Source organism: Haemorhous mexicanus, chromosome 3, assembly GCF_027477595.1.
Source record: "Haemorhous mexicanus isolate bHaeMex1 chromosome 3, bHaeMex1.pri, whole genome shotgun sequence".
Classification (NCBI taxonomy): Eukaryota; Metazoa; Chordata; class Aves; order Passeriformes; family Fringillidae; genus Haemorhous; species Haemorhous mexicanus.
The window spans coordinates 110,722,904-110,742,012 of record NC_082343.1 but is presented as its reverse complement, the minus strand read 5'-3'; the positions used below and the strand labels follow the sequence as shown (position 1 = coordinate 110,742,012).

Genomic DNA, 19,109 nt, shown 5'->3' with positions numbered 1-19,109 from the left:
CAGTAAACTCCTGCACATTCCAACACCCAAGGTTATATCCAAGCCCAACTAAGCTTTCTGCTGCGCTTGGAGTACTTACTAATCACCCACTTTGACTTCTTGGAATTGCAATGCTGCCTTCAGATTAAACCCAAAGGCTTGGTAACACATCAGCCAACAGCCTCCTAATATCATGAGATAAACATGCGGCAGAAAATCTGGTTTGCAGGCACTGGGTTCAGCTGGTGGCTCGGTGGCAGGATGCCATGCACATAAATCTTGTGCCCAGCAAGAGGGAAAGAGCAGCCCCTCTGTCTTCCTGCAATCAGGTTTCAACGTGATATCTTTATGGCAGCACAGCTGACTAAACACTGTAATGTCACCAGCGAGTGGCTGTCCTGTTCTCCTGTTTGCAAAGCAGCTCACAGGTTGGTATTGCCAGCAGTAATATGATGAGAGGCTTTTAAATGCACAGGAAGATAAATCACTGATCCATCATATTTGGAATGTGCCTGATAAGGATTAAAAAAAGCCTCACTCTTACCATGCATTCTCTAGCTTGCTAACTGAACTCTATGAAATAACCCCTTGAAGTTCCCCCAGACAATAGCAGGGGTAAGTGGTGTTTCTTTTGCTTATGGGCAGTCACCTATTCAAACACAGCAAACAATGCCCCTCAAAAGCACACTGCCAACAACAAACCAGCTGCAGCTTCTCAGGAGCTTCACAGAACCAAGTAAACTTCTCTGTCCCTACAATACACTGGTGTATGAATCCATGTGCCATAACTCTCTAAAACGCTTCTTTACTAGAATATAAAATAATTTTGTTTCTGGAGGTTGGTCCTGAATGCTGGGGCCACATGCAGCACAAGGCAAGGGAGCACTTGGGAGGAGCTGCTTGTGGATGTGGGTCTTTGTAAGGCCGTTGCTTCAGCAACAGCGAAGAAAGATTTGTAAAAAACAGGAAAATGTGTTGGAAAAGCTACAAATCAAGAGACTGATCAGACAGAGAGACAAGGGAGCTCCTAAAACCAATTAAAACTTCAGAGAAATAATTCTGTAGATTTTCTGTCAAGGGTATCCCATTAAAAAAAAAACTTAAAAGTTCAGTAGAGAGGGAATTTCAGGAGCTGCTAATGTCACCTGCATCCTCTTTGTTATTTAATGCAGTTTCTTCCTCCAATATATAGCTAAGGGCATGTTCCTGGACTGATTCCATTCGTGCTGCTGCCTTTTCTTCTCCCTCTGTAAGCTTGTATGGGAGCTGAGTGTCTGCAAAAGCTTCATTCAAATTGGAGCTCTCTGAGCAGCCCATCCCTGGGAAATCACAGCGGTTACTGCTCATCCCTTGCATTTTTCACTTTCAGAGAAAATGAAGCTTCTTGTACTTTCATTATGGCATCTTTCTGCATTTGTCTGCTCTTCCCACAAATGGATTTCAAAGCACCAGGATAGTGTGGGCTTTTCAAAGAAGCCTAATTGAAGTGTTACAGAGTGTTAGTGCCTAATTCACTTAGGTTCCCTTGGAAGCATCCTTTTTCATATTTATTTCAACACTCTTTCCTGAAACTTTATGCCCTTGAGTACATTGATTGATCAATTAATTTCTTATTATGATGAATAAGTAATTTGTACATGCTGGTATTGGCTATCAGCTTCTATCATTACCTCCTTGTCATCACAGAGCAGAGTTGGAATTGTCATTGTTACCTGTCAGATTCTCCATTTTCTTGAAGCAAACTGCTCTTCTGCATGGAGGCTCTTTAAAATGTGCCTGGGAAACAAGGGATCTTCCATGTGCTCTCTCACAGTCACCAACCCTTTCTCCTCTGTAGTGTCTTGCCTTCAAACTGCCACTCTCCGTCACTGCCGAAATATAGCTCATGGGCATTTGTAGCTTTTTTGACATAAATCCTCTTCTCCTTCTCTCCATCGCTTTTCCTTACCCTCACTGACAGATACAGAGCTTACAGGTGGGCTTTGTGTTAGACTAATTTGCCAAGTCTCAAATTCGACCCAGTGGTCCTCACTGTTGTTATTTCCATGCATCTTTCCAGGCAACCCCTCTCCTTGGGGCTTCAAACACTTGCAGACATTTATCCCTCTTTAGCTGTCATTAGGCCAAGTCATGCATATTCACATCTTTTAATCTTTCTTTTTCTCACATCAGTTCCTTCAGTCTTTTAATCATTTGTGTTGCTCTTCTCTAAATTACCTCAAATTTGTCTACGCATCTCTGGTTCTCAGACACCATGAAGATGCTGTTTAGATAAATCTGCCTCTGAGGACTCAAGTTCATAAAAAGCTTGTTAATGCCTTTATGGAGGAGACATTTTGTATTGCTGCTGGTCACCAAGATTTTAAAGGTTTGGGAAAAAAGCACATGATGGTACCCTTGCAGAGTGCAACAAAAGGTGGCTGTCATTCAGCTGAGCCTCTTGTCCTTCATTCATCACTGCAGTATCTGCCTCTCTTCTAGTACTTCTCTGAGCAACTTGTTGAAATGTTTGCCCTCTCCTCATGTCTTGTCCCTCTTCAGGGTGAGAGGGAAGCTTCATCCCTCTCAGGGGTCCCCCCCTACAAGGGGACTCTGCCAGGCTTTCTATCATTAATAAACACGGTAGAGTGTTTTTTTTATCTCAGAGTAAACATACAACTTTGGACTTGGAAGAGAAAGTGGGAACATTTCCAGTGAGCTTTGGGATGTCTATGGTTTGGACAGGCAGCAAATTGCTATGCATCCAGCAACTTCCCATCCTTCCCATCCCATGTGGATGCTGGGCATGACTCTGAGCAGCTTTGGCAGTCATCAGTACCTGTGGACAGTGTGGCTCATTATCCACTGAATCCTCCCAACATGCCTCATGGGAGACATCGCTTCCCTCCAGCTTACAGGGTAAGAAATGGGAGCAGAAAGGTGAAACAACCTGCCCAAGGCCATGCAGAGAGTTGGGAGATGTGCTCAGGTGAAGACTGTGTGGGGCCTGGCAGAAATCTTTTCTTGTTTGGGCAGCTCAGACCGTGCTGGTTTCAGACAGCAAAGCCTCCATTATGCAATATATTTTTTGCATGAGTTTGCTGGAGTTGTAATAAGCTTATCAAGGGGATAACTGTTAGGATAAACCCTACAATCTCATCCATCAGTCAGGAAGAGAAATAAATAGGAAAAAAGAGTAGATTCAGCTTTCCCAGATGTGTCAGTCAGTCAGTCAGTCAGTCAGATGCAGGCTCTGCACTCAGTGACAGCAATCAGAAGGACTCCTGCAACCAGTGCTCTGTGTCCACTAGAAATTACCTACTAGTCCTGACCTCACCTCACAGCTGCTTTTTCTGGCCAGACCAATTCTAAAATGCACTACCAGCAGCACTAAGCCAGCTTCATAAATGTTACCATGTGAGCTGGGGCACTGCTCCAACACGCTGGGGGATACAATTATTTACCAAATCCTGGTATAACATGTCACTCTCTGAACTGCCTCTTTGTCTTATGCAGATGATCAGCAACCCTTAAAGCACTGCTGTTCTCTCTTTGTAACAAGGCTCAGGTGCTGTCTTTTGTAAAGCCACAGAGCACTTTTATGAGCACTGTTCATATGAGCACAATGTGCACAATTAAACATCAGCCAGAGCACAGCTTTTCAACTTGCCTTCCAAGAAAATCCTGCTGCCTTCCCTGTCACTGCCCTCCAGCCTGGTGGGAAAGAATTAACAAAAGCAAAAACAGTCAGACATCTAAAGAAAAGCTTTTAGAATGGCAGAGAAGAGCAGGTAGACAGCAAACAACACCTTTCCAGGAGAACAGGAGGCTCTGTTGAAAATCTCCTTCCCAGAGGCTTTCAGCAGGGGATTGGGCAGGAGGGGAGGCAGTGATGGATAAGTTGTTGTAAGAGCACGGCATGAGGCTGCGGTGGGGGAGCACAAGTGGTGAGATTTACTGTCCCCAGGCACTGCAGTGTGACACAAAGCCATTACAGCACAATGACTTCTGGAGGGCTGCAGCTGCCCTGGGGGCAGAGGGTGCTGATTCAGAGAGAAGCTCCTCTGTGGGGATGTCTCTGCTGAGAGAACCCCTGCCAGGCTTGCCAGGGAAGATGGACATGCAGGTGAGATGAAGAGCACAGCCCTTCCCCTGTTTGTGCCAGACCTCCACCTTTGGGAGAATCACCAATGCAGGACTTGGAAGAAGCTGCCAGAGAGGCATTTTAGTTACCTGCCATTGGAGCTACTGAGAATAAAAATGTGACAATAGAGCCTGAACTGTAAAGGTAAAGGGAGATGAGGAGACAATGAAGAAAGGGGCTCTGGAAATCCATGCCTGGAAGGATTTAACTGCCAGCACAACTTCTGGGAGTGAGAAGTAAAACCAGACTGGGTCACCTGAGGAGTGCAGTGGAGCTGGAGTGATGTCTTGGGACTGCTGCAATTCACGGCATCCATCAACCCTCCCAGGATACCCCAACAGTCCTGGTGTCCTCCACCCCAAACAGTCTAAAGGCAGCTCATAGAATCTATCTCCAATATGTGAGTAAAATAAAAATATCCATGCACAGGTCCTGCACGAAAGTTCATCCTGTGTTCAATATTGCCACAGCTGACCAGTTCTCCAAAGCTCTAAACAGCCCATGCATCTCACAGGAGTTTGGGCAGTTCTTGGCATGGTGGGCCATGCTGCACACCATGCACAAATTTTTATTCATCATCCTCTTCATTAGAAATAAGATCGTTTAGGTCTATCTTCCCTCCTATGCACCATGGAAGCTATTTGTTCCCAGGCTCTGAAAATGCAGAAGTCATTACTGTAAAGATGGCACTTTTCATGGTAAGTGTGAACTCCTACTTTTAAAAAATAAGCACCTATTTAACTAAGAGCTTTATAATAGATCAAGCAGTGCACAGAGTACTAAGAAAAGTGAGAGCTACTATTTAAATATACTAGCTTAGTGGTAGGATTGGGCATGAAAAATAGTTTCTTCTTGGTATCTTTAATAGTAATTTATTCAAAACCCTTATCTCTGGATAAATACAAATTAAAAATTAAAAGCTCCTGTAAAGTAATGCATGAAACTAAAGCACCACAGAGAAATTTGGAGAAGCAAATAGAACTGCCATCATAAACTACAAAAGCACTTCAGAACCAGGAAAGAGGACAAGGAAACTTGGGAATAAAAAGAAAACCCAGAAAAGCAACTCAACTGCAACACGAAAGGAAGAGAGGAGGGGATGGTGGTGGTGGCAGCAAGAAAAACCACTACTTAAAAAAACAAATTCCCAACATTGCCTCAGCAGGATGCAGAAGGAAATATTTAAAACCACAATTTTGAGAACATAACCCAGACTGTCTGGTGAGTGACACCTTCTGTTGGCACCAGGCAAACAGGCTCCTGCCTCAGGGCTCCAGAACTCCCTGGGAACAGTCCCTGAGGTCGTGTTAAGCTCAGAGTGGCACAGAGCCATCAAACTTCAAGCACTCGGGGAAACACTCTAAAACAGTGTGTTTTTCAAGGCCAGCAAGTGCCAAAGAGGCATGGATTTCAGTGAATCCACGGTACTGTGTGAATGTTTTAGGCAATAATAACCTTGGGCATTGCTAAATGGCACTGCTGGCACATGGAGGAGGTGGTCAGAGCGTGGGTGGGGCCCCAGCACAGGACTGTCCTGCTGAGCCACAGCTCCTGGGCACACAGGGCAGCAGTGAGGCCCTGGGGGCTGCAGGCTCTGGCAGGACCAGGAGCTCAGCTGGTGAAGCAGCACAGGCAGCAAGGCTTGCCTGGCATGCAGTACCCCACTGTCCTTAATGCCCTTATCCAGCAGCCGGGGGAGAGCAGGAATTACTATTTCTTCCACTTTAGAGGTGAGGTGTGGATGTGCAGCTGCTCTGGATCACATCCAATGACACATTTAACATCCAACTGCATGTTTAGGTGCCTGAATTCACATTAAGTCAAGAAGCTACAGATTGTCATGATATGGGACAGCATCAGCAACATGGCCAAGCACCTCCCTGAGATACAGTGGGGTCCATGAGCAACTGTCCACCTTAAGACAGCCAAAACTGTGACTGGGGGGCAACAGAAATAACTCTGGCCTCCAAAGAAGGGGAAAACAATCTTCCCCTTATGGAGTCTGTGCAGAGAACTGGCCTCCAAATGGAGAGGTTTGGGCTTCAGATCACAGAGCTGACTCAAGGCAAGTGGCAGGTTTTTAGACATCACCAGGGATGAATTCTGGTCCCAAGGACAATCATCAGCCTCCAGTCACTGTTTCTAGCACTACCTCAAGACAGCGCCAGGAAAGTTACAGACCCAGTTTCTTTAGACAAGAGCAGACTGCATAACTCATATGGTTGAGGAAAGGCTAACTCTAATAAATACATAAAACTCAAGGGATTATCTAAGCAGCCAATAAAGATACAGAATCTTTATTTTATGAACTGGAGTTATACTTATTCAGTATGTGGCATCAAAAGAAATACAGATTTTCTGACAGATTTTTTATTTCCTGCTGTTACTAAAATGCATCCCCTTAAAGCAGCATCTCACAAAACTGTAATTCTTCTCAATTTATCTCTGACTGAGCCTACAGTCAACAACTTTGTACCATGCAAGTCACAAATGAGATTTTCATTCTAAATGATCAGATGCAGGGATCAATTTTGAAATTATATACATTTTGTGCATAGCCTGCATTCCCTTTGTCTTTTTTCAATCTGAACTGCCCATCCCATCTCCCATACACTCGTATGGTTAAAATTGCATGAAGATGGTTTCTATTCTAAAAGAGACATTAATGGAAATGGAGCAGAGTGAGGCTGCTGAGATTATTTTTACCTGAGCTCTGATGGCGGCGTCCTTCTTAATCCACTTTATCACTGTTTCATACACCAGCTCCTCTGCTTTGGTGTTTAGGCTGTCATTGGACATGTAGGAAATGAAGTCATCTTTGGAGATATTAAGGATCTCTTCTTGGTTTGCCACCTCTGGGAAAATTTGCAGGGCATAAGCTTTGGCCATGTTGTATAGTTCAGTACACTGCATGGCTTCAGCCATGGCTAATATTCCTAAGCAGTTGCTAGCAGTCAGCTGTTTTTCTAAAAAGGGAAAAAAAACAAACAAAAAAAGGCAATTGAGAATTATTAAAAGCAAGATTCGCATTTGTTCCAAGATCATGAGAAAAATCAGTGTCGTGGACAAACCTCCAACCCTAATTAATTTCAGGGAGTTAACTAGAAGCAGCACCCTGGGTTAATTTGGAATTGGGGTTTAAAGTACAAAAAGTGAGCTGGAGATGGGGAGACAAATGCACTTTCTGAGTTTGCTTCTTGTGTAAGCCTCCACAAAGCACTGGGGAAACCTACTGACATAACAGCATTTGGGGCTTCCCAAGGGATGGGAACCCAGCCAAGAGACTGCTGCTGTTCCCACCGCCTACAATGTTGCTTTAAGGAACAGCAAAGATGTAAACGCCAGTGCAGACACTTAAGAATAAATGCAAACAGCACTAAGGACATTTCTGAGAATGCTGCAGTCACTTTATGATAATTTTTGCCCTGTTCAGCTACTAAGCTACTTCAAATAAAAAAAAAAAATCCTCCCCCCCCTTCTTTTTTTTCAAAGGAACTTTGTTGCTGCTGAATGTGATGACATCCCTTATGCAAAACACAGATTATACTAACGCCTTCTGTTAAACGTTGTGTAGTGGGTTTCAAAGAAAATCATGCACAGAGGAGACAGCATTATCTCCTTCCCAGCAAACAGAAGCAGCAGCACAGTGTGTAGCTTTGCCTTAGAAGTGTGCTACACCATGCATTTGACTGTACTTTTTTTTCTTTCCAGCTATTTTGAAGAAAAACTCACCAATTTTAGACATTTATAAGAGGAACTCTCAGATTCTTTGCAGCTTTTGTTAACTAAGCCACTACTAATAAGAATAATATATTATTTTAAGATATAGAACTGTAAAAGAAAAAAGTAGTAAGAGTGAGACTGCCATAGATCACAAAGGCACTGGTACCAGTGGCAGGCTCTGGTGCTGTCAGAAAAGTCTATCACATTTGGCAGTGTCATATCCTAGTGCACTGTGACAGAGCATTGGACAGGAATGCCCCATATCTCTTCAAACAAAACTCTCATCAGATTGCTTCTGCTGGAAATGCTCATGGATTCTTCCCTACACCCAGCCTCTGCCTTCATCAGACTGAAAACCTGCACACTATCTATATGTGGCTTTTAATAAAATGGGATTATGAACCACCTTTACCTATTTTTTTTAAACGTGACATGAGATTAGGAGTTTTGTGGGTTTGTTTTGCTTTCTTCCCCTCCCAACTCTTCTTATTTTCTTTTACAGATCCAGCAGTCTCAAAACTAGGTTATCTCATTTTGCATCAGTTGATTGTACTGACTCCAAGGAGCCCATTTCCTCAAGCTGACTGCAGTAGCAGCACTGTTTGCTGTCAGTAGATTTTGTCACTCAAAGACTGCCCAGAGACCGGGTGTAAACTGATAGCTACAAAGCCCAAAGCTACCAATTCTTTTTCTTGAAAAAAAAGGAAAAAAGGGAAGGGAAAGTTTGGGAAGGTTTGGGAAGGGTAGGTTTGGGAGGGGAAGGTTTGGGAAGGGAAGGTTTGGGAAGGGAAAGTTTGGGAAGGTTTGGGAAGGGAAGGTTTTGGGAAGGTTTGGGAAGGGAAGGGTTCAGGAAGGGAAGGTTTGGGGAAGGTTTCGGGAAGGTTTGGGAAGGGAAGGTTTGGGAAGGTTTGGGAAGGTTTGGGAAGGGAAGGTTTGGGAAGGTTTGGGAAGGTTTGGGAAGGTTTGGGAAGGTTTGGGAAGGGAAGGGAAGGGAAGGTTTGGGAAGGTTTGGGAAGGTTTGGGAAGGTTTGGGAAGGTTTGGGAAGGGAAGGTTTGGGAAGGTTTGGGAAGGTTTGGGAAGGTTTGGGAAGGTTTGGGAAGGTTTGGGAAGGTTTGGGAAGGTTTGGGAAGGTTTGGGAAGGTTTGGGAAGGGAAGGGAAGGGAAGGGAAGGGAAGGGAAGGGAAGGGAAGGGAAGGGAAGGGAAGGGAAGGGAAGGGAAGGGAAGGGAAGGGAAGGGAAGGGAAGGGAAGGGAAGGGAAGGGAAGGGAAGGGAAGGGAAGGAAAGGAAAGGAAAGGAAAGGAAAGGAAAGGAAAGGAAAGGAAAGGAAAGGAAAGGAAAGGAAAGGAAAGGAAAGGAAAGGAAAGGAAAGGAAAGGAAAGGAAAGGAAAGGAAAGGAAAGGAAAGGAAAGGAAAGGAAAGGAAAGGAAAGGAAAGGAAAGGAATTTAAAAAAACTCAAAAACAAACTCCCAAAAAACCAACCCCTAAAAAATCCCCAAAAAACCAAAACCAAAAACAAACCACAAAAACCCCCCAAAACCAAAAAAACATCTTTCAGATTCCTTGCTTCTGTCTGCTGGCACAGTTTCATGGTGTACATACGGCTTGGGGTAAAGTAATCATCTAACAGAGCCCAAAACTCTTATAATTTCTTGGCAAACTCTCAAGTCAGAGGCCAATCTGCCACTGTTCCACCTTATCCTCAGAGGGTTAATAATGAAGGGAATAATCAATTTGGACTCATTAAGCAGCACATCATGGTAAAGACTTTCAAGTCTTTCTCTTCAGAGGACTGGTTTTACCTCTATCGGGAGACATCCCCGCACCATTTCCAGCTGAGCCTGTGGTGTGCAGCAGAAAAAACTGCTCACAACTGATTTCTTCTGATCTGGACAAGCTTCTCTAGCTCTAACAACACGGGGTGACTGATGCAGACTGGTACAGTGCTCCAAGGAGCTCCATCTTGGCCCTTGGAGCTTTACTCCCTCCTCTTCCCTGAGAAACCCCCTGGTGGCAGATCCAAAGATGTCCCTGTCTGGTTCAGGAACTATTGTGAGGCTCTGTGGAGAGGGGTCCCAGGGAGATGTGGGATTAGGGGATGTGCAGGAAGCTGGTGACACACTTCTCTGCAGTTCACTTCTGTGTGATGAGAACCACAGCAAGGTGGGCACAGCAACATCTGTTTAAGATGAGGACTGGCATGTGAACTAGAGGGATTCACTGCTGGTGAGGAAGACAGACCTTGGGACAACAGCTGTAGGTGATATGGAAAATCTCTATCCTATGAACATAAAGACACCACCTCATCCCCCCATTTTTTATTTCTGACTAAAAATTTGGCAGCAAGACTGGTTGTCTCTCGACTTCAGTGTGGTGCAACTCTGCATTCACATTAATATCCCAGCACACCCATAAACAAGCAATTCCAAGTAGCAATTTGGGAATATTCTGGATTAATCTGGTAATATTTTGGATGATGACTCCAGAATGAGCAGAACCCTGCCTTACCAATGTCTGTTACTCTTCACTGGCTGTAAAGGGACCCTGCATGACTACTCAGATATAGACTTCTGCTATATGATACAGCTCATCCCAAATGACTGCAGTCCAGGGGTACTTGTCAATGCTGGCGTGACAAAGACAGCTAAGGACCAGCTCTGCTATGCCTGCTCCTGTGTTTCTTTGGACACTGGCATTTTTACAATAATTGTTGTTTTGCCACAGTGACACTGGGCTTGTAATAGCACATTTTTTTGCAGTTTCACCTTGTCCCTGTTCAGAACACAAATGCTGACTACTAAGCTATTCCCAGTGCTCAAGGACAGTTTATAACAGAGTCATGAGTGGACTTTAGGGATATCAGATGCAATCTAGTAGGTTGTCTCTGGTTTGAGACAGTGCTAGATAGCATATTTGTTGCTACTTGTGCCACAATAATGCAGATCAGCAGCTGGTATTTTCCACTGTGTTAGATGTGACTTTGGAGCAGGATCCTGTGCAGCATCATCAGGAGACAATCAGCCAGGCAGACTGCTCCAACTGCACTTCTGGGAGTGGGGAGACTTGAGGTAACACCACAGATAAACAGTATGCAGGAAGGGTCACAGTGAGATTGTAGTAACAGTATGATGGAAGCTCAGTGGTGGTTGTAAACCCCCTCTTGTGTGCATTAAGCACTGTATTTTCACTCAGAGATGCTTTCTAGAGGATGATTTGGATATCAATAAAAACAGCACCAAATGTGTACTTCCTCGTGATACTCTGTGTACATTCTGATGGGAAACTTACTCCTCAGGTATTCCTACTAGTGTCAAAAAGCATGTGAAGATGGGGGATAGGTGGAAGACTATCAGATGCATTCATTGTCTAATGAATTGTCCAAAAGATTTCCCTTCCCTGTGAGAGTCTTCCTCCTTCCTCCCATCTCCAGATATGGTTGAAGTTGATACATTGTTTATATGAAGTGCATACATTAGGGTTTCTCCAGGGGTGGGCAGTGCAGTTCTCCAACTGGATCAAAATTCTCCACCTTGGATGAATAAAAAAATTGTCCATAATACTTTCTCTTGAATTCCTGAAGACCATAAAGGCCTCTTTTCTCCTCAGGTGCCTGAGGAATGCAGGTCCCATCACTGGTCCATTGTTGTTTTTTCTCTTTGCTTTCTCTAATACTCTTTCCAAACACTGATTTTGTGCTCTTTGCTCAGGAGACTAACAAAATTCAGAGCTCTTGCTCTTTCCTAATCTGGCCCATGAAACTACCAGGTTCCACCAGCTTCTTTAGGCTTAAGGATGAATACTTTTACTTTATCAGCAGCTGGCTGAAGTACATCCTCAGAATGTGCTTCCTCCTGTGATGTGTGTCAATGCACCATGGACTGAAACTGTGATACTGGTGAATCACCTGAAACCCAATTCAAGCCATGACTGTGATGACAGGAAAAAAAGCAAATATTAAAAAAAAAAGAAGGCTCAAGTCTTCAGCCATATTGGTGGAGGAAATACCTATGATATCCTGACCAGTTTGCAAACATTTGCCCAGTTATTCTATGGTGCCTGCATGAACCTGTCACCATCGCTGCATCAGTCAGCACAGAACTGTTCTCATTTCTCATGGTCTAGACAAAAGCCGAGGAGACAGCTTGTGAGGAAGAGAGAGAACATGGCTATAATTTCCCAGGGAAGCCAGTTAAGAAATCTCCCATTGAAATGAAACTACTTCCCTGACATATTTTGCCACATCTCTTCACCAAAAAGTGCAAGAAAATTTGGGGTGCCACTGCCCAAAGCTGCTGAGAGGCCCAGGATAGAGACACAAAAGCTGCTTGGGCATCACCATGACAGGATCCTCCTGGATCTTCATGGCTGAAAAAGGGTGACCTGAATTTCCTCTGAGATTGTGCTGTGCTATGCTGAACAGACTTAATATTTTGGGGCTTTCACTTCTTTGAACTTCCTTTCTCTCCCCATTTAGACATGGACTGATAGGAAAAATTCACTGTTTATACTGGTCAACCCTCCAGAAGCCCTGCAGGAAAAACCCCCCTGATTTTTACCATAGTTTTGCTTTGAATAGTGCAGAGGTGGCTGAGTGAAAAATAAAAACACAGCCAGAGAAGACAAAATGCTTTTCCCTAAACTTTTCAGATGGCAAATGCTCTGCTGTCTCTGTAGTGCAATCAAGTCACAGCTATAAATAAAAATAAGCAATTACACTCCGTGAATTCTCCAAATGAGAATAGAAAGTTCCAGTGACTCTCCATATATCACTGAACTTATAACCAACTCTACTATTTCACATATAACATGGTTCACTGAATTAAAATATTAACTATCAGAAAAGAGAACTCTCACAGTGATTCAGGGAAATGAATGTATTTTGGTTTTGTGGCTGAATCTTCAGTGATATCAAAACTTAAACACATCCTGTATTTCTGGAAAGGCTGTAAGATCTAATCACTGTAAAAAGCTGGTGAAGGGAAGCTGGGAGCAAGGAATGCCAGAGCCAGAGCCTCATTCAAATTGCACAGTCTACATGGTGGGATTGCAAGGCATAAATTTCACATCACCAGTCCGCTCCCCATTTGAGAACAGACTTTGAAATAAGGGGTATATAAAAAGTTGGAAAGGAGACTACAATGCCAGAGATTCTTTACTGATGCCTGCATTGTACCAGCCTAGTCACACTACTCATCTTGCCAGCAGGCTGGCTTAGCAGTGAAAATTAACACAACAGTAAACCGGACTTGTTTGAGCGGTTTTTGTTCTTGTTTTTTAAGCATAACATTTTCTAAAGTCTCATCTTCCACATTCTGCAATAGTAGATGTCAATTTCAAATGAGAACTGCCCAGGGAAAACCTACAATTTATTTGGGCTTCAGAGACAACAATCCCTCCCACACCAGGATGGAAGTTGAGGAAGCCCAAGCAGAAATGAGATGTCAAAAAAGGTTATCTAGTACTTACACCTGGAAGTACATCATTTAACACCAAGATCAATTTTTTGGTATTAATAAATTTATGGTAATTTTAAAATTATTACTGCCTTATTAACTGATGTTACAGCTATGACAGTGAAGGAGTGGCTTGTGCTACAGGCAGGAATTTGAACCACTGTGTTTCAGCTGTTGTGTCTCCTCTTCTGCCATACCAGGTCTGTCCAGTTCCTGTTCCGGCCAGTAAAGCTTAGCTGAGCTGGAAATCTTGGACTGTTTTGAAATAACCTTGGCTGGAAAGCAGAGGGAAGGTGGAAGGAGAGGATGACATGATGTGCCTGGCAAGAAGAATGGATTTCTTGGCCATGAGAGGATGGACTGAGGCACTGGCAAAGGTGTAGCTCTGTAGACCCTCACTGAGACAAATGCTCCCTGTGCACACAGGGCACACCAGTTACCAGGAGTGGGCACAGCAGCCTTTCCTTCTACCCACCTCTGTGATGACATTAGGCCATAGCTCTGTATGCAGCAACAAACCCAGGAACATTCTGTCTGGAACACTGGACATGTAAAGAAGGACTTTCTCACAAATGAAAGAAAATTGCAGCAATTGCAATGCAGTCCTTAATTTTGTGGCAGATTTGTAGGAGCTCTTCCTCCATTGGAGCCCACCTCCAATCTCTTTTGGTGTTTGACCAAGCTGGCCTAGTGTAGAACCCAAAATATGCTGTCACAGTTATGTTACCTGTAACCTGTGTGTTACAGCCTGATATTTATGCAGAGATCATCCTCTGGGAAACAAAATGTCATCAAGATTCCAAGAGTGGATTAAGATTCAACAAAATAGGTTATACAAGATGTGAAAGCTGTTGTCACTCAAGCAACAAGCTATACTTCCCTAGACCATTTACCATTGGCCATCATGTCAGCATTGGAAATTCAAATCACAAACCAAATTAATGTTGCTTTACTTTATTTTACTCTATTTCATCTCGGGTTTCTTCATTTTCTTTCAAGAGTTGTTCAAAGACAGGTTTATAAACCTTAACATGATTTTAAAAGCTCACTAGATACAATGATTCTTACCTAGAAATGAAACGCAGACTTTACAGAAAGTATGGAACTGGAACTTGCTGGCAGCTTCCAGTAGTGTTTTTGCATTGGCTGAATCTATGATCAAAGAACCTGTATAAACAAACTCCAGGAGTAACTCCAGGACATCTGCAGTGAGGTTGGACATGGCCAGTTCCAGCTTCTCCCCGCTTCTGCTGCTGTCTCGTGGTGACCTGGTAACAGCAGACAATTAAATTATGGACATTACACCATCCCCAATTTATTGGCATTTATTGATTAGTGAGGGCTAGAAAATCGCTTTGCACCTCATTATATTTCTCCATTATTTTTGTTTACGGAACTGAAGAATATGAATTTTAAAATAACTGAACTTAAAAACTTTAACTGGATCTGAAAGAGAAGAGTCTTAAAGCAAGTCTTACAAAAAAATCTTTATTGCTACTTTGCATTTTCATGCAAAAACAGTTGCAAAAGAAAAGGAAAGGAAAAGAAAGGAAAAAAAAAGAAAAAGGAAAATGAATGATTCAACATTAATGAAAATGAGGAACAGGATTAGCTTTCAAAGGGAAACAATACATTTTAACATCTTGGTTAACATCTCATCTTCTGTGCGTAATATAACTGTTAAGGAAAAACCACTCTCCAATTTCAAGAGAAAAGGTCATCTACTTTTTCAAGAATCCAGCACTACAATAATTTTAGATGTCATGTACACTTAAGCATACATTTAAAGACCTTTTCATAAAAAATAGTAATAAAAATTACTAATTTCTATCTAGCTTGAACTTCTCAGTATGTTATATTAAATTACAGATATGATCAATATGATATCTATGGTACACAGATGGCCATATAAAATAAAATATATGCTTATTCTAAAAAATCTATTGTTCCCTTTTAGGCACTAAAAAAAGGAAGCCCTTCATGGCAATTGCTTTGAAAACTGAATACAAGACAAGCTAGACAGACAAAATGGTTAGAGCAAAGAAGGGAGAGGGGGGGAAAACAACAACCAGCTCTGCCACAGGAAGCCAGCAGCCATCCTCTAGGAGTTTCATGACTGTGGCCTATGGTTTTTCCTGCATGAAGTGCTGAACAATTTGGGGATCAAAGTATCTCCTGCATTTGAAGTGTGCATTAGTGCTTGTGAAATTATTGGACAAAAAGACAGTCATACTGAATTATAAAGTAAGGGCCCAGTTCTTAATGCATGGCTGATGTGTCTGCAACACTAAAGACAGGTTACACCTGAAAGACAAAAGTGATGATAAATTTGGTAACATCAAGGAGGGGAGGGGAAATCTGTTGGAGTAAGAAAATAAACTCTTTTAATGGTTAGGACCATCCAGCACCTTCTCAAAGAAACGTGAGCTTTTTGTTTGTCACTGGACAGTCAACGTCTGCTCGCTCCAGTTCTGCTCGAGTACTTGCAAAAGGCATGGCACGAGTGACACAAAACCGGCACACGATGCAGCGCGACAGATACGGACTGGCCACAGCATCACTACTCACAGGCAACGCCAGCTTGAAGCGTGAGCAGAGACTACCACGAGCACTACCAACCTCTTGGGTTCACACAGATGCCTAGAAAGGTGATGGTCAGACCTCTACTGCCATCACAGAGGAAAAATAAACAACACACGAGGTTCAGGTTTTTTCCCGCATGACACCCCAACCACCTGTCCCAAGAATACCTAAATCATTTGGGGAAGTTGCTTAAAATTTGCAGTGGATGCTTTGTCACTGGTCCTTCATTGACCAGCCCTGGTCAAGTCAAGGGCACAGCTTTAATTCATATGAATCTCTGACAGATCAAAACTTTAAAGAGGTTTCATTTTCAATGGAGGAGCGGCTAGCAGTCCCTAATTTCTTAGTCTTCTCTAAGGTAGTGAACAATGGCTACTCCCATTCACAGGAGGAAACTGAGGCACAAGGAGATAAAATAATTTGGCTATGATCACAGAGAGTCAGGATTAAACCAAGGAATTAAACCCCATTTTTAAAATTCTAAATACTGAACTGTCCTTTTTCATGGCAACACAGATGGGTTAGACCCTATTCCACAAGTAGATGCTAAGAAAACATACTGATCATGACACCTGTTGTACCCCTACAATCCGAGGTCTCAGCTACCCTAAATCCTTTAGCACATCACAGTATTCTTTCTGAACTCTTGCAGATGGATTCAATCCTGCATCTGAGGCAGAAATCCTCTGGTGGCAAACAGAAGAGTTGCCATTTCCTAGATCTTTAAGAGGATGTTGCAAAATGTAGGGTTTTTTCCTTTCTCACACTCACACCCCAATGATATGCCCCATATCTGATTTATCTCCAGTTTACATACATCTGGTGCTGCACTCTGGGCTGTCAAATACCTCTTGGTACAGAAGTAATTCTTGCTGAACTGCTCCCAGAAGTGGTTTGTACCTGACAGTGAGCTCGTTTTTACGTGGGCTGGTTAATAAACACACCACCTAAAATTTCAGTGAGGTTTGGAGGTACCCAGCAAGCAAGAGTCGGGCTCTTTGCACTCTGGGACTACCATAAGCAATTATTAATTTAATGCCACTACTTGCACTGTGCTGGTGACAGCCGCGGGAAGGATCGCGCGTGATCCGCTGGGAATCGCACAATCGCCCCCAGTGCAGAGACCAGGAGCACCAAGGAAAGGATGATGTGACACCAATGTCAGTGCAGACACATACCCATGCTAGCAACAACTGCAAGCTGCTATTTTTCACAATAATTAAGTAATAATCTCTTTTACTTTGTAATACACCAAGCAATAAACTGCTGCTGCAATTGATTAAATGCCAAAGAAAAGCTAAGGTGTTTAATCAATCACTAGAGCCACTTACGGCAAGTATAATACAAAGCTACAGAGATTATTGATATTACACAATGAGCCAGAAATGGGAAAGAAAATTATCCCTATTCCTGCCTCTGCAATGCCTTGAATGTGTTGTACTGTTTTCCTTGTGCTTTCTAAGCATGGAGCTCTTCGGCTTCATGTTTGGCTGAATCAAATATTGAGTACAGGCTGCATTCAGCCTGCACAAGGAAATCACAGCTACCCTGGCTTCCATGCCAGGGATCTGGTTTGGTAGAGGCTGAAGAATGTGCAGGGAATTGGCTGAAGCAGGTCCTAATGGATCAAACATTAAATGTCTGGAGGATAAGAGGAACATAACATCAGGAAACAGACTGATGTCACTGAAATGGGAAATTCCAAAGACTTCTTTATGAAATGATTTCAGTGAATCAGGTTATAGCATCCCCCTCAAAGCCTGAATAAAGGTTTCTGTGTTCCTCATTTTCACAAATCTTAGAATATCATATGCCCTGTGCAGTTAGAATTCATCTATTTCGGACAGAGTCTTCTTTTAGCTCCTCTAGAGGAACTGCAATGAAGTGGCTAATGCCATATTACAAGAATAGAATTTAGTCCCTTAACTGCAAATGCAGTGGATTTGGGAAAATCTGTAGCCAAATATAGAGCTGTTCCCCAAATAGCTCATCCTGTGTCACAAGAGGAGGAGTTTTGTTGGTGACATCAGGAAATGCAAATATTTAGAGAAGTCTGTTACCAGAAAAACCCTGACTTCCTGCCTTAAGAGCTGGGAAAAGTCATAGTTCTACCTGGTACATACACTCCTGTTCCCCAACTCCTGGCACAAACAAAAATGAGGTGTTTTGGGGATTGAGAGCCTGCCTCCTTCATGTTTCAGTCTCACTTGAAGCCAGTCAACGCACCCTTATCGTCCATGGACATCATTAAATGTGGCACATTCTGCTATTTGCCCGGCAAACTCTAAAGTTTAAACAGAATGATGTCATTTTATTGGCCTTGTAATCATTGCTCATATTATAAAGGTCACACATTTCACATTGTGGCAGAAAATCAATAGCTCTCCCAACAGCCTCTGGGGGAAAAAGTTTTGCTTCTGAAGAATAATATATAATAAACAATTTTAGTTCTTACTTTATCATGGCTATAATCTTGGAGAAAAGCTACAGTAAAAATCTGGCAAAGGCTGATATATAAACTCATTAAAATTGGGAAGTGATTTAGAACAGGACTTTTAAAAAGATTTATCTTGAGCTAAACAGCAAAGAGATTTGTTTAGGTCTACATTTAAACAAGCTCCAAGAGCTCTTTAACAGCTTAATTTTATGGTAGCTGTTGGGGAATTCTTTCAGATTTACAAATCATGTATTTCTCCAGCAAGGTGATACACCTGAGCAATGTGCAAGCAGCACTGAACCTGCAGATAAGCAGGAAGCACAGATATACTCTGAATGGGTAAGGGGGGAGTTACTGAAAAATATTCTGCATTGTCTGGAATAATTAGATCCAACAAAATCAACTGAATGCCTCTGAACATAGTTTGGCTGCTTATCCTTCAACTAAATTGCTTCAACTAGAGAAGACAAAGGCACAGGGAACCCTTTAAAGCAAAAGATGGTTTGATTACACTCTCAAATAACAAATCAGAATCAGTGTCCCTTTCTGTTAACTAATATATAGGAAAGAGCAAAAATGTTTAAATACCTGATAGCAAGAAAAATAACCCTAATATTTCATCTGCAAGATCTAGTAGTGGAACTGACAAAAGAAAAAGTATAGAAATCTACATTTTTTTGCTATTTATTTGTCCTTGAAAATAATTTCCAAACATGCAATAACACACACAAGGATCAGCCATACTGCTTTCATGTTTAATAGTGATGCAACTGAAGTTTTCTGCATGTTGAGTTATAAATAGATGTGTATC

At 42.6% G+C, this 19,109-nt stretch overlaps 1 protein-coding gene across 4 annotated transcripts in view; it reads right to left on the bottom strand.

Moving 5' to 3' along the window:
* The window catches only part of KLHL29 (kelch like family member 29), a 388,396-nt gene that overhangs the window by 43,184 nt on the left and 326,103 nt on the right, over window positions 1–19,109 (bottom strand). For all 4 annotated transcript variants that reach the window (XM_059842958.1, XM_059842956.1, XM_059842959.1 and 1 more), the window contains 2 exons: window positions 14,347–14,546; window positions 6,809–7,068 (listed from right to left, as the gene is read on the bottom strand). In XM_059842958.1, the coding sequence (XP_059698941.1) occupies window positions 6,809–7,068; window positions 14,347–14,546 (460 nt within the window). The remainder of the gene's footprint in view (window positions 1–6,808; window positions 7,069–14,346; window positions 14,547–19,109) is intronic.